This window comes from Apodemus sylvaticus, chromosome X (assembly GCF_947179515.1).
Source record: "Apodemus sylvaticus chromosome X, mApoSyl1.1, whole genome shotgun sequence".
Classification (NCBI taxonomy): Eukaryota; Metazoa; Chordata; class Mammalia; order Rodentia; family Muridae; genus Apodemus; species Apodemus sylvaticus.
Window position 1 is genome coordinate 18,013,687 of NC_067495.1, and position 13,819 is coordinate 18,027,505.

General features: G+C 44.1%; 1 protein-coding gene across 1 annotated transcript in view; it reads left to right on the forward strand.

Moving 5' to 3' along the window:
* Itih6 (inter-alpha-trypsin inhibitor heavy chain family member 6) overlaps positions 1 to 13,819 on the forward strand; it is a 28,963-nt gene that overhangs the window by 2,385 nt on the left and 12,759 nt on the right. Inside the window, exons 3-5 of the mRNA XM_052171866.1 lie at positions 7,579 to 7,689; positions 10,016 to 10,263; positions 13,134 to 13,303. Coding sequence (XP_052027826.1) covers positions 7,579 to 7,689; positions 10,016 to 10,263; positions 13,134 to 13,303 — 529 coding nt within the window. The remainder of the gene's footprint in view (positions 1 to 7,578; positions 7,690 to 10,015; positions 10,264 to 13,133; positions 13,304 to 13,819) is intronic.

Genomic DNA, 13,819 nt, shown 5'->3' on the forward strand with positions numbered 1-13,819 from the left:
GGTAGAGTTTGAGAGACCATTGGAGGGAGAAACAACCCATTTATGGTAGAAGTATGAATGGGCATAGGCTTTTTTTCCCCCAGTTTTGTTTGGTTAGATGACAGGCGATGGATGAGATGATGAATGAGGGAAGAGATGCAGATGAAAGAACTCTTAGTCTGAGTTATGAAATGGCTTCTGGGGTTGGGGATGCTGCTCAGTCAAATATTTTCCTAGTATACCAAAACATCTTAGATCCAGTTCCCAGTAACACATAAAATGGCCACTGTGGCACACACCTGTCATATGAACACTTGGGAGGTGAGAGCAAGAAGATCAGAAATTCATGGTTATCATCCACAGCTATATATAGCGTGTTCACATTCAGTGCCAGCCTCAGCTATGTGAAATCCTGCATCGAGGAGACAAAAGGAGAGGGGACTTCTGTGTTGGAGTGGAGACACTCTAAGAGTTAGAATGGGGAGTCCAACCCAAACAGAATTTCTGCCCTTGCTCAGTCATTGTCCCCCTGTGATGGAGGAGAAGGTTCCTATGCTGTAAACAATCTTTACAGTCCTGAGCCCATACCATGCCATCAAGAAGCTCCTGGCCTTGCCCTGAGAGTGGGTAGGTTGTGAAGAGGTGATTGAGGTAAAGTCGGTATAGGGGAGAAGAACTGACCATAATGAAGGGGTGCTTCCCTACAACAGGATATCCAAGTTGGTAAGACTCAAAGGAACCGAGATCCTTGCAAGTAGGGGACCAAAAGAACCAAATACAAGAATAAAAGTAGCCCCAAACAAACAAGTCCCAGGTATGATGTGAAGTGTGGGGGCGACCTGAGAGGTTGGCAGTCAGGTGATGTAAAGACCGAGCAATAGGCAGAATGTGGGTTCATTTCAGTAGGAAAAAAAAACACCAAAAGGATTTATAAAACATTAAGCAAAGCAGGCTGGAGAAATGTCCCTGGGCAGACTCTGTGGAAAGTATGCTGGCTGGAGGCAGCTCACACACAGAGGCCCCAGTGTGCTACTGCCAGAGTGGCTCCACCCTACCACCCCAGGCCCCAAGAGACCTTGAGGCCCAGCCAGCACTGTCCACCCCCACACTAGCCAAGCCTCAGCAATACTGTTTCAGCTGCCTTGAAATGCTCCTGCCAGCTGTATATCTTCCCCTAGCATTCCTGGAAGCTGCTACTATCTGTGTCCTAGCTGCTCCATTTCTGAAATGGAGACAGCTGTTCTTGCCTCCCGCAGAGGTATATTAATGTTCTCTAGGACACCACATTCTCACATCTCAAAGGTAGCTCTGACCTATCAATTCCTTCCCAGTGTGAGCCTTATCCAACACTTCACATTCCTTGCTGACATGTGAGCTCACTAGGTCTTGAGTTCAAAGCCCTGGATTCTCTCGCCATCTTTCTCTAACTCCCTTTTCTTTGATCCACTAGTCCATGAAACGAGCTCTGACTTTTCTTGCTGTCCTTCTTGGTTGCCCATTATGAAATGACCAAGTGAGTGCTGTAGTCCAGGCATGAGCAGCAAAGCAGGCAGGCATTTCTTTATTCTCAAGGAGCTCACAGTCTCCTCCAGAAAATAAGACGTGGGGAACATAAGCACACATGCATTTGTTTGTCATTGAGAAGTGTTAGCATAGAAAAGAAGCAAGGGGAGCAAAGGAGACAGATTGAGCGGAGGTACTAGTCTACAGCTATCAAAAGTCAAGTGACATTAAACAGAGACCCAAAGAGAATGCTATGAAGACTTACAAAGATCTGGAAGAGGAACATTCTACATGCATAATTACCAAGGCTCTGGGGCAAGAGTGTGCTGAACAAGTTAAAGAAGAAAAAGAACAAGAAACACTATACAAAGCAGCCAAAACTACAGACAACCTAAGGATCTAATTGCTTCATGGACACCTAAATGCAGCACAAAAAGAAAGGAAGTTCTGTTTCTGGTGACAGTGTAAATGGGCCAGGGCTATGCCTCAAATCCAAGCATATAAAAGGCTGTGACTAGAACATCAGGAGCTCAAGCCAACTTGGACCACACACCAAAACCATATCACAAAAAATAAATAAATAAAACAGTTTTTGTTTTAATTCTGGTTTTAGGCTGGGTGCAGTTCCTCATGTGTAATAATACCAGTTTTGGAAAGTGGAGGTGGACAGATGGGGAGTTCAAGGCCAGCCTGAAGTAGAATAAAACTTGGTCTCCAAAACCAACCAACCAACAAACAAAACTGTCTCAAATTGTGGTTAGAGAGCCGACTTGCAGCTAAGAGTACTGGCTGTTCTTCCAGAGGACCCAGGTCGAATTCCCAGCAACCATATGATGGCTCACACTGTCTATAACTCTAGTTCCAGGGGATCAGACACCCTCCCTGGCCTCTGCAGGTACCAAGCATGTATATAGCATATAGTCATATACACAAGCAAAGCATCCATACACATTGTGTTGGCTGGTTTTGTGTGTCAACTTGACACAGGAGGCTGGAGTTATCACAGAGACAGGAGCTTTAGTTGGGGAAGTGCCTCCATGAGATCCAGCTGTAAGGAGTTTTCTCAATTAGTGATCAAGGGGGGAGGGCCCCTTGTGGGTGGTACCATCCCTGGGCTGGTAGTCTTGGGTTCTATAAGAGAGCAGGCTGAGCAAGCCAGGGGAAGCAAGCCAGTAAGAAACATCCCTCCATGGCCTCTGCATCAGTTCCTGCTTCCTGACCTGCTTGAGTTCCAGTCCTAACTTCCTTTGGTGAGAAACAGCACTGCAGAAGTGTAAGCTGAATAAACCCTTTCCTTCCCAACTTGCTTCTTGGTCATGTTTGTGCAGGAATAGAAACCCTAAGACACACACAATAAAATAATAACTTTAAAGATGTTTCAAACTCTCAAACACTGCCAAATGGGTAGAGGGAGAATGCTAAGTGAAGTATGCCAGACACAGAAAGGCAAATACTACATGATATCTATCACTCACATGGTTCACCGAAAAGCTAGATCGGTTGGCCAGTGAGCCCAGAAATCCACTTCTTTCTACCTCCCCATTTTTTGGCAGTCCAAGAATCCCTCACTATCCACACTCTATCTTTTTCTTCTTAATTTAACTTTTTTATTGGCTATTTGTGGGTTTCACATCATGCACCCCAGTCCCACTCATCTCCCCTTGACTTTGGACCTGACCTCTGCACCCAAAAGAAAAAAGTATCCACATTGTGGAAGCTGTAGTGTGTGACAGTGTATCCCACACTATATACTCTTTCGTCCACACTTCTTTGCTTTAAAATGTTTACTGCAATGAGTCACTGGTCTGGTTCAAAGCCTCTGGCTTCTGCTACGCTATCAATACAGGATCCTCACTGGGACTTCTCTCAGATATCCTGTTGTTGCCCTGTGTCATAGAGATCCTGCAGCATTGGATCTGTGGTACCAGACCTTTCACATGCTCAAGCAGTTCATAAATGGAGTAGATGTTGGGGTGATAGCCAACTCAGACCCATGGATCTGGGCCTGTGTGGTAGCTGAGTTGGTCAGCCAGCCAGCTCTCCCACACTACCTGACAAACGCTCCAGCATTGCCCTGGACTAGCTCATCCAATGCCGGCAGGATCCAGCAAGGGACAGAGCCAGCTCACCCACTCTCATGCCCTCAGGGCTAGCTCACATCAGGGCCAGCTCTATTGTGCTGCCTAGGCAAGGTACAGGGCCCAGTCTCCTGAATGTTGCAGCCAGTGAAGGGCGGTGCCCTATTTAAACATATGTATGGAGGATTAAACTCAGGTCTTTATACTTGCAAGGTAAGCATTTTACCTCATATGCTTTTATGTATAAGTTAAAAATAATTTTAATTTTTAAAAACATATATAGAGAGAGGCAAGACTATTAAGTTCAAGGCCCTTTGAGCTTCGGAGTAAGCCCTGCTCAAACAAAAAGAAAAAAACGTGAAGGATTAAAAAAAAAAGGTAGGAAGAACATGCTACATAATGTCTTCAAGGCTAGCCTAAGCTACATAGTGAAGGCCTGTCTCAAAAAGCTGCTATAGACCAGCCTGGTCTACCTAGTAAGTTCAGACCAGCCAATGGTACATCATAAGACCCTGTCTCAAATAAAGATTAATAGATATTTATACTGCTATGTGATCAATCTATAAAGAGCAAGAGCTTAAAAATGGAGCCCAGTTAGTAGGTGTGATAAATAGTTCTTTCGTTAACTTGACATAGAATAGACTCATCTGGGAAGATTGAACCTCAACTGAGAAAATGCCTCTATCAGATTGGCCCATAAGCAGGGATGTGGGTCATTTTCTTGATTCATTATTGATATGGAAGGGCCCAGCCCTTTGTGGGTGGTGCCATCCCTGGTCTGATAGTCCTGGGTTTTATTAAAAAAAAAAAAAAAAAAAAAAAAAGCAAGCTGAGCAAGCTGTGGGAAGCAAGCCAATAAGCAGCACTCTGACATGTCCTCTGCATCAGCCTCTGCCTCCAGGTTCCAGCCCTTTGTGAGTTCCTGTCCTGACCTCCCTTCATGATTGGAAGCTTTAAGCCGAAATAGACTCTCACCCTTCCCAAGTTGCATTTGGTCATGGTGTTTATCACAAAACAGAAGGCAAACTAGGACAGAAATTGGTACCAGGTTCATGGGCTATGCCTGCAACAAAGCTGGCCGTGTTATTTCAGGGATGAGATTGTGGAAGATTTTGGAATTTTGGACTGGAAAAGCGTTTGAGTGCTTAGAGTCTAATGGGCTATTCTGTGGGAGCATGGAAAGTAAGAGTGCTGAGAGCAGTGTGATGATAGAGAACTGGATTGTCAAGTTTCCTAGGGAAGCAAAGGCTTTATTGGGTTATTCTTATAGTTTGAATTGAGAAGCTTTGGATTCTGGTCACTGAAACTGGGCTTGAAAAAGCAGCTGTGATTAACAAGAGACCAGTATTCCTAAAGTGAAAACGTTGCTTTCCTGGGACACTCAATGCTGGTTAGCTTGGGCTAAAGAATCAACAGTGATTAATAAGAGATTAGCATCATTGAGGTGAAATCTTGTGGGGAGTATTTCCTTGGCGTCAGCACACAGAAGTTGTGGTCCAGGAACTCCAAGGCTGCATCTCAAGCTGATAGCCAGGCTTGGCGATGTGCAAGAGTCCCCCTATGTAGTGCTGTTTTTGACATTGTGATGGGGTCATAGAGAGCAGCTGAGGCTTGGCACTGTGAGAAGCCAGGAGAGGCCACTGACAAAGATGAAACCTTAGCTGTAGTGCAGACCTAGCATATTGGAGGTGCCAGGACTATAGGATGACAAAGTGTGGTGTGGAGCTGGCTTGAGCCTAAGAGACCAACCAGTTTTGTGTATTGCAGGTGGCAGAGCTGCAAAAGTGGAGCTGCCCACTCCTCGGCACTTTGGAGCCCAGGAGTTTATGAGTGAATCCCAAATGTTGGACTTTTTACACTGTTGGAGTATGGTTTTGCTTTGATTATAACTGTGTCCTATCTAGCTCTCCCCTCTTGGGACAAGAAGTATGCAACTTATTTTTTATTTTACATGAGCTCACACTTAAGGGATTTTGGATTTTTAGAGAGACTTTGGATATCTTAAAGAAGCTGAACATCTTTTTAAAGTCTGAATTTTTTTTAAAGAGTATGAGACTTTTAAAGTGGTTTTATGATTTTATTATGATAGTAGCTTGAGATCTTAGGGAGAAACAAGAAAGTAAAGGTTATGGTTTAATAGTGATGTATTTGTGTGTCATGTTGAATAGGGGTCACTTGTAGGGTTTTGTTTTGGGGTTTTGGATTGGATTTTTTTTTTGTCAACCTGATGCAAGTTGGAAGAGGGAACCTCAATTAAGAAAATGCCCCCCAATAAATTGGCCTGTAGGCAAGCAGCAAACATGTAAGAGCATTTTCTTAATTAGTGATTGATGGGGGGGAGGTTCAGCCCATTGTGGGTAGTGTCATCGCTGGGCTGGTGGTGCTGTTTCAATAAGAAAGGAGGCTGAGCAAGCCATGGGGAGCAAGCCACTCAGCAGCACCCCCCCATGGCTCTGCATTAGCTCCTGCCTCCAGGTTCCGGCCCTTCTTGAATCCCTGCCCTGACTGCACTCTTTGATGGAACATGACCTCGGCTTTGTAAGCTGAAATTAAACCCTGTGTCTTCCACTTTCATCATTTCTTAGTTATCTGCAGTTCTTTGAATAAGGTTGAGGCCTCACAGCCTTTTCTCTTTCCATGTTAAAATAGCTGCTGGTTTCTTCTTTGTTCAGGTCATGTTTAGTCATATTGTTGAGACTTCACAGGTGTTGCTTCCCTGACATCCTAGGAGACACAATCTTAAAACAAACTTCATGTTCCTCTGGCTTTTACAATCTTTCCATCTCCTCTTCTGCAATGATCCCTGAACCTTAGATGTAGGAGTTGTGTTGTAGACATGCCAGTTGGGACTGGGCTGCACAACTCTGCAGTTTGATTGGTTGTGGTTTTCTATACTAGTTATTTGTTGCAAAGAGAAGTTTCCTTGATGAGGGGTTAGAAATACACTTATATGTTGGTATAAGGATAAATGTTTAGATTGTATTTAGGAGTTATGTTGGCTTAGTAAAGTGGCAATTGTATGTTCTCCTCCGAGATCCATGATTTCATTAGCCCTGGTAGTTTTCTAGTGGTCATCATTGTGGTTCACAGGAATCCTAGCTGGGTAGAACTACTGGTTGCTTCCCTCCTTTAGAAACTTGTAGGGTACAATCTGGGATATTCGGGGAAGGGCCATTCAGGTCAGATCAGATCTAGTTCATGTCCTTTGGGGCCTGTGTCACTGACAATTTTTTTTTTTACTAATTGGTTATTTTATTTACATTTCAAAAGTTGTCCCCCTTCTGGGCCTCCCCTCCACAAATTCCCCATCCCATCCTCCCTCCCCTTTGCCTCTAAAGTGTTCACATACAGGAGCCTAATATGGCTGTCCTCTGAGAGGCTTTGCCAGCATCTGACTAAGACAGATGCAGATACAGCCAACCATTGACCTGAGCCTGGGGACCCCAATGAAAGAGTCACTGACAATTTTTAACCGTTTATACCATTCACAATATTATTTACCTAGTGTGTTTTCTCTTAAAAGACACACTTTTTAGATTGTTATTCATATAGGCCTGGAGCTCACTATATAGACCAGCGAACCTTGAATATGTCACCCTAAGTGCTGGGATTCTATGTCTGCATCACTATGCTTAGCTTGATATGTTTTATTTAAAAATAAATGTTATAGCAAATATACAACAATTACAGTAAAAACACTCAGCCTAAAACATTTTTTGTGTGTTAAAAGGCAAACATTGGTCAATGCTTAAAGAAACACAAAACTGCAACCTTGGTATCCCACATGCTGCATGGTCTCTCTTTCCCCAGTTGACAAACAGACTTCAGAAGAACATTATCGCCTCTTTTATCTCACTTTCACTGCCATTAATTGTTCCCACTCCATTTTGAATTTAATGACACTATTTTATTCTTTCTTTACCCATCCCCCTTCTCCTCCCTTTTATTTCTGTCTGGTTTTGACCATCATTTTCCTTTGTCTGACTTCACTATCCCTTCTTTTTCTCTACCCCATCAGGACCATTGATGATAAAATCTATGTTGCAGAAATTAAGGAAAAACATGAGGCAAAGAAAATGTATGAGAAAGCCTATCAGCAAGGAAAGACAGCTGCTCATGTGGGTATCAGGTAAGGCTACATCTCCTCTAAAATATGATTAGGTCATCATAGCTGTATGACCAGGAAAGATATACTTTCTCTCTGGGCCTCATACTCTACTTCTTTAAAATGAAGAAAATGATTTCTACTTCAGAGGATTTACATCAAGATTATGTGAGTCAGTAAAAACCAAAACCTATAACAACAGATGTTTAACATGTGGGGGGTTAATTCCCTAATTCTAGCTTTCTTCTGCTAGCAAGATGGAGCTTAGCATGCTTTAGGGGAAGATTATATACAAGTGAGTTTTTCTCTCCTCTTTTTATTTTTATTTTGAAATTGATATCTATTTATTCACTGTGAATTCCATACTTGTATACAATGCAATTTGATCATAGCAAATTTTCATCCTCCATCCAACCCCTCATATACCCCTTTAATTCATCGCCCTCCCAACTGCATACCATTTCCTTTCTTTTCTTTATCATTGTCTGTGTTCAGTTAGCAAATGGGTGTGGGGCTACTCACTGGGGCATGGCAATCTACCAGGCAAGACTACATCTTCCAAATAAAGATGACTTTCCCTCCCCCAAAGAAACCGTCAACTAGCTCTTCCATGAAGAATAGGATCTCATGGGTCCTTCCCCCAATTCATGCTAGGATTTTGGTTGGCTTCATCTTGTGCAGGCCTTGTTCAGGTAATTATAGCTGCCGTGAGTTCATGAGTACAAAACACACATGCTGTGGATAGAAGATATTATCCCTTCCAATTCTTTAGGTTTTGTATTCTTTCTGACCCCTACTCCATGAGGCATCAGCATGGGTGGCATAGATGTCTTATTTAGGGTTGATTCACTTACTCTCAATATTTTGATCAGTCTTGAATCTCTTAACTAACCAAAATGAAGATTTTTTTAATCAACGTTGAGTCCATTTTTACAACATGACCCTTTAGTAAAACAATAATAGTGGGTTCTTTCTTAGGGCCTTGACCTCCTTAGCCATAGACTTTTGACTAGGGTTTTTGGTACCAGGAATGAAATTTTTCCTGTGAATCATGCCTCAAATCTAATCAGAATAGTTAGGTACCCCTAGAACACCCATACCACTATTACATGTCTTGCTGCATAAACAGATACTGCAGTATGCTAGGTACAGCTCTGGGAAAGACAATTGATATATCTTCTCCCTAAGCAGCCTAGGTAATACCTCCCAGCACTAGGAAAGCTAGTTAGCAGGAAGGAAGTTTCCTGATCACTTCAAGATTGATTTGTCTATTATCTGCAACCAAAGTGTATGACATCTTCAGCAATAGGGTTTGCCTATCTTTCTGTAATGGGCAACGTAGAGAAATGGTAATAGCCTATGTTATTTGGGGGCTTGTGAGGCCTACTTGAACAACAATTCCCAAGGAGGTAAGCCATAGGACACTTTAGGATTTTAGTTTTATAAAGCATGGTTTCTGGGAGTAGCATTCCCACCTATGTAGGGTAGGGTGCCTCCATTAAAACTCCTTGAAAAATGATATTTAATTTAAAATAATAACAAAATCATAGCTTTCCGTAAGGCTTTTTCACACATCATTAATTTGGTTTAACCCATACCCCAATACTCCAACTCTCACCAGCATTTAAAACTTTAGACACCAGTATTCCCCTCTTCCCATTCCTTCATACTATGTATGTACCCATTAAGGCCTCTTGCTCCTCCCCCACATTCATGGGCCCTTTCTGGCTTCCTGACTTCTACAGACACTTTAAACATGGATATCTACAAATTTAAAGTTAGGATCCACATTTGAGAGATAAATGATAGTATTTGTCATTCTGGCTTGGGTTGACAAAGTGAGATTTGTCTAGATTGACTTATTTCTTAAGTGAGTTCTATTCATTTGGTATAAGTATTATTTTTCATAGTATTACAATTTTTATGGATTCTTCTCAGCTTCTAAGAGAGTTTCATTTTACAGAAATGAATACTTTAGCTTTTGACCATATAAACAAGCTGAGTTTAACATAGGGATCAAGCAGGTTTAGGGGACTATTTAAAGGTAGAAAGGCACTTTTGCATATATTGAAAACTCTTTTGGTTAAATCTGGATTCAGATTTTTATCAACCACATTTCCATAAGGGAGACAGTGAGATCATTTTGCAGGTAGAATGTTCTGGAGAGGGGATGAGGGAGGAAAAGAGGTTGCTGACTAGATGCCTGCGTGACTGTGGCCTAGAGACTTATTTAAGACCTGATCAGGTCCAACTGGTTAAGGGTGAGGGTTAGCAGAAGCAAGCCATCCAATTCTTCCCTACACAACAGGAAATCCAACACCCTTCCAATCCATTTCTACTTCTTGCCCAGGGACCGGGAATCAGAAAAATTTCGAATCTCCACTAGGCTGGCAGCAGGCACAAAGGCAACTTTTGCCCTAGCCTATGAAGAACTGCTACAGCGACACCAGGGCCAGTACCAGTTGGTGGTAAGCCTGAGGCCTGGACAGTTGGTGAGGAAGCTGAATGTAGAAATCACTGTGTCTGAAAGGACAGGCATCGCCTATGTGCACATACCTCCACTGAGGACCAGCCGAATGTGCACCAACAACCAAACAAGTATGTGAGCAGTGCTATGAGATGCCAAAGACATTGCCATTCTTTATATAAAGAACTTGGACATTCTGTGGGACAGTAATATCCCTCTACCTATTTCCTTCCCAAATCAAAGACAAGGGGGCTTGCTTAGAGTTCAAGATATTTGGAATTCAATATCTACCCAATTCTTCAAGTTAGTATGAACTTGGCATGGAATAGAAGCTTCTAAAAGTACATATTCAATTATTAAAATTATAACAGACATGGCATGGTGGCACATGCCTTGAATCTCAGCAATCAGGAGACAGAGCAAGTACCTCTGTGAGTTCAAGGCCAGCTTAGTCTATATAGTGACTTCCATATCAACCAAGGCTAAACAGTGAGAAAGAAGAAAGAAAGAAAGAAAGAAAGAAAGAAAGAAAGAAAGAAAGAAAGAAAGAAAGAAAGAAAGAAAGAAAGAAAGAAAGAAAGAAAGAAAGAAAGGAAGGAAGGAAGGAAGGAAGGAAGGAAGGAAGGAAGGAAGGAATCAGGTAGATGTGGAGTGGATCATGAAGTACTGTATTAACAATGTAGAAGGATGTAGAAGCCTTGTGGGAGGAGTTCTCCTTTTCCCTAAATGACCACAAAGTGAAGTAGAAAAGCAGAAAGGTAGGGCAGGTAATTCTGGGGCACCACGCAGAACAGAAAAGCATCTTAACTAATAGGATTACTGCCAAGTCCATTGGTGGGACTGAGACAGGAGAACTGAGTGCAGTGCAACATGGATATAATCTTAAGAAAACACAGAATCCAGTACCTCATCCTACTGGAGCCCAGTGCAATAGGCTTTGCTTAGGACCCCAAATCTCCATATTTAATGTGTCTGAAGTGAATTTTGTATCCAGCCAAGCTGGGAGACACTAAACCAATTTAAACAATTTCCTGAGAGTTGAGTGGATAGAAACAGGGAAATTACATAGCTCAAGAGGCTATTCTTGCAGAGTTTTTCAGAACTAGAGGGGTCTGGCTGATGGGAACCTGCCCAGCCAGAAAAAATGGCATGGCACAAACTGGGTTCGAGGCCAGATTGACTCTGCCATAAGATAGGAGTATATGCTTCCCTCCCTCGGTTGAACAGTCAAATGAAAGAGAGGACGTCTATGATCCAGGACCACAAGGACAGATTACTTTTCCCAGAGCTGAGGAAGGAGCCTAGGCCCTTGTTCATCAAAGAAAGTTATACCTTAAAAAAAGAAAGAAAGAAAGAAAGAAAGAAAGAAAGAAAGAAAGAAAGAAAGAAAGAAAGAAAGAAAGAAAGAAAGAAAGAAAGAAAGAAAGTTATACCTTGGCTTAGTTAGGGTTTCTATTGCTCTGAAGAGATGCCATGACTACTGCAATTCATAACAAAATTTAAATTGGAGCCGACTTACAGTTACAGAGGTCTACTCCATTATCACTAAGGCAAGGAGCATGGTAGGGTGTAGGCAGACAGAGTGCTGAAGCAGGAGCTGCGAGTTGTACATCTTGATCAGAAGGTAGCAGAAATGAAAGCCACATTTTGCCTAGATTGAGCAGCTAATCCTCAAAAGCCCGCATCCATTGCCCAAGAAGGCCACACTTATTCCAACTAGGCCTTAACTCCTAATGGTATCACCTTCTATGGACCAACCAGTCATTCAAACACATAACTCTATAGAGGACGTTCTTATTCAAACCCCCTTACACCCTGAGACCCGTAGCAAGATATGACAACTTCTTTCCATGTGAATTATAGCATCCTGATGAATACTGGTGGTGGTGGTAACAGTTCCCTTCAGTTGACACTCACCAATTGCTACCAAATGTCCTTTCCCATAACCCCACACTGACTCCCTAAGACAGCCTGCAGTGATCCAGGAGCCACGGGCACCCCTGTGCTGTGGCTATGGAGACCAGAGCACACTGGTCAACAACTGGCCCAGGCACACAGGACACTACTATCAGGGACCTGGGCCCACAGGGCAGCTGAGTCTAGCAGCAAGCACGCCTGAGCCCCAAGCTATAAATGGCAGCACCTCCCCCTTCTCCTTAAAGGTTAAAACAGAGATAGAAGTAGTCCTGTGGGGATAAAACAAAACAAAGAGGCCTGGAAGGAAGGAAGCCCAGGGAATGTATGTGACCAGGCCCTCAGAGCAAGGGGCTCAGTTTGCCCCTAAGCTTCCTGACAGCTGGAGCAGGAAGGAGCAGGGAGCTCAATTCCCAAGTCTCTGTTTTCTGGAGAAAGAGAGGCTCCGGGACATTCTAAGTGGACACTTGTCTGGGACTAAAATTCCAAAGGAGTTGATGTTCACAGCAGTTGAGCAAATGTCCAGAACCAAAAGTTGCCTGTGCTTTCAGGAGACTCGAAGAGGCTCATTCAGAGGCAGCTTTCTCAGTGACAGGGGAAGAGAGGGAAGAGAGGCCAACAGTTGTGTCTCCCGAGGAGAGCCCTGCTAGCCTGCCCTGTCTCACAGCAGAAGGAGAGGAGAGGAGCCCAGCTCTGCCATCGTGTCTGTCTCTGCCCTCTCCACCTACTACATTGGTCTCAGGAGAAGGAGAACATGGCTCCCTGTGGAGCTGGGGGCATGGGAGTCCTGCAGACACAGGCCTTGGGTGGGAAGGGAAGTGAGGCAGGGAGAGGTTGTGAGTGGAGAACAGAGCCTCTACCTCATGATCCTGGGAGCTGAGGGAGGGCTGGGTCTGGGTGTGATGAACGGGGCCAGGGCAGGAACTGACGAAGGGGCTTGTGACAGAGTGACAGTGGGCAGCAGGAAGGGCATGCTAGCGGGGGCTCCAGGTCTCACCCTCCCCATACATTGCCCAGAGCTCTCACTGTCCCCATCCATGGCTTTTCTCTCTGCTGGGATCTCCGTGCCACCTGGATGCCCACACAGGTGAGGGTGACTTGCCCCCATCCACCAGGATACAGAGGGGAGAGACCTGCGTCCACATCACCTTCTCCCCAACACTGCGAGACCAGTCTGCCTTCTCCAGCTCAGGCATTGTGGCTGACTTCACCGTCTACTATGATGTGGTCATGGAGGACATCATTGGAGACGTGCAGGTACCTGGACTGCAGAGCTACAGAGCTCTTGGTCACACAGTCACTGGGGCCAGAGCCATGTTCTGGGCTATAGGAGGTGTCCCCCTGTGAGTTCCTAGGGATATGTGAGAGCTACCATCACGGGTCAAGGCATGTGGCTTCCCATCATGGGAACCATGTCACAGAGTACAATTAGAGACACAGAACTGGAGGTCTTAGAACAGGGCCTGAAGAGAGCCGCCGAGTTGTGTCAGTAAGCAGCCCCTCTGCAGGGCAAGGTATTGCTGAGTAATTGGGCCACATACTTTCTGTATGTCTCACACTGTCTGCCTGTCCTTGGCTTTCTTGTCTGGTTGGCTTCTGAAGGCTTGTTCCCCACCACGAGGCCCTTTCCTGCACAGGAAGTGTGTCACCTCTGAGCCTGAACATTCTTGGAGGAGAGGGGAGCTCTTGTGATCCAACAGAGTGTGGAGCTCTGACCTGGGACCCCGGGCTTGCTCATGAGGTTAGCCAAAGACTCAGAAGTCAGCGCCCAGA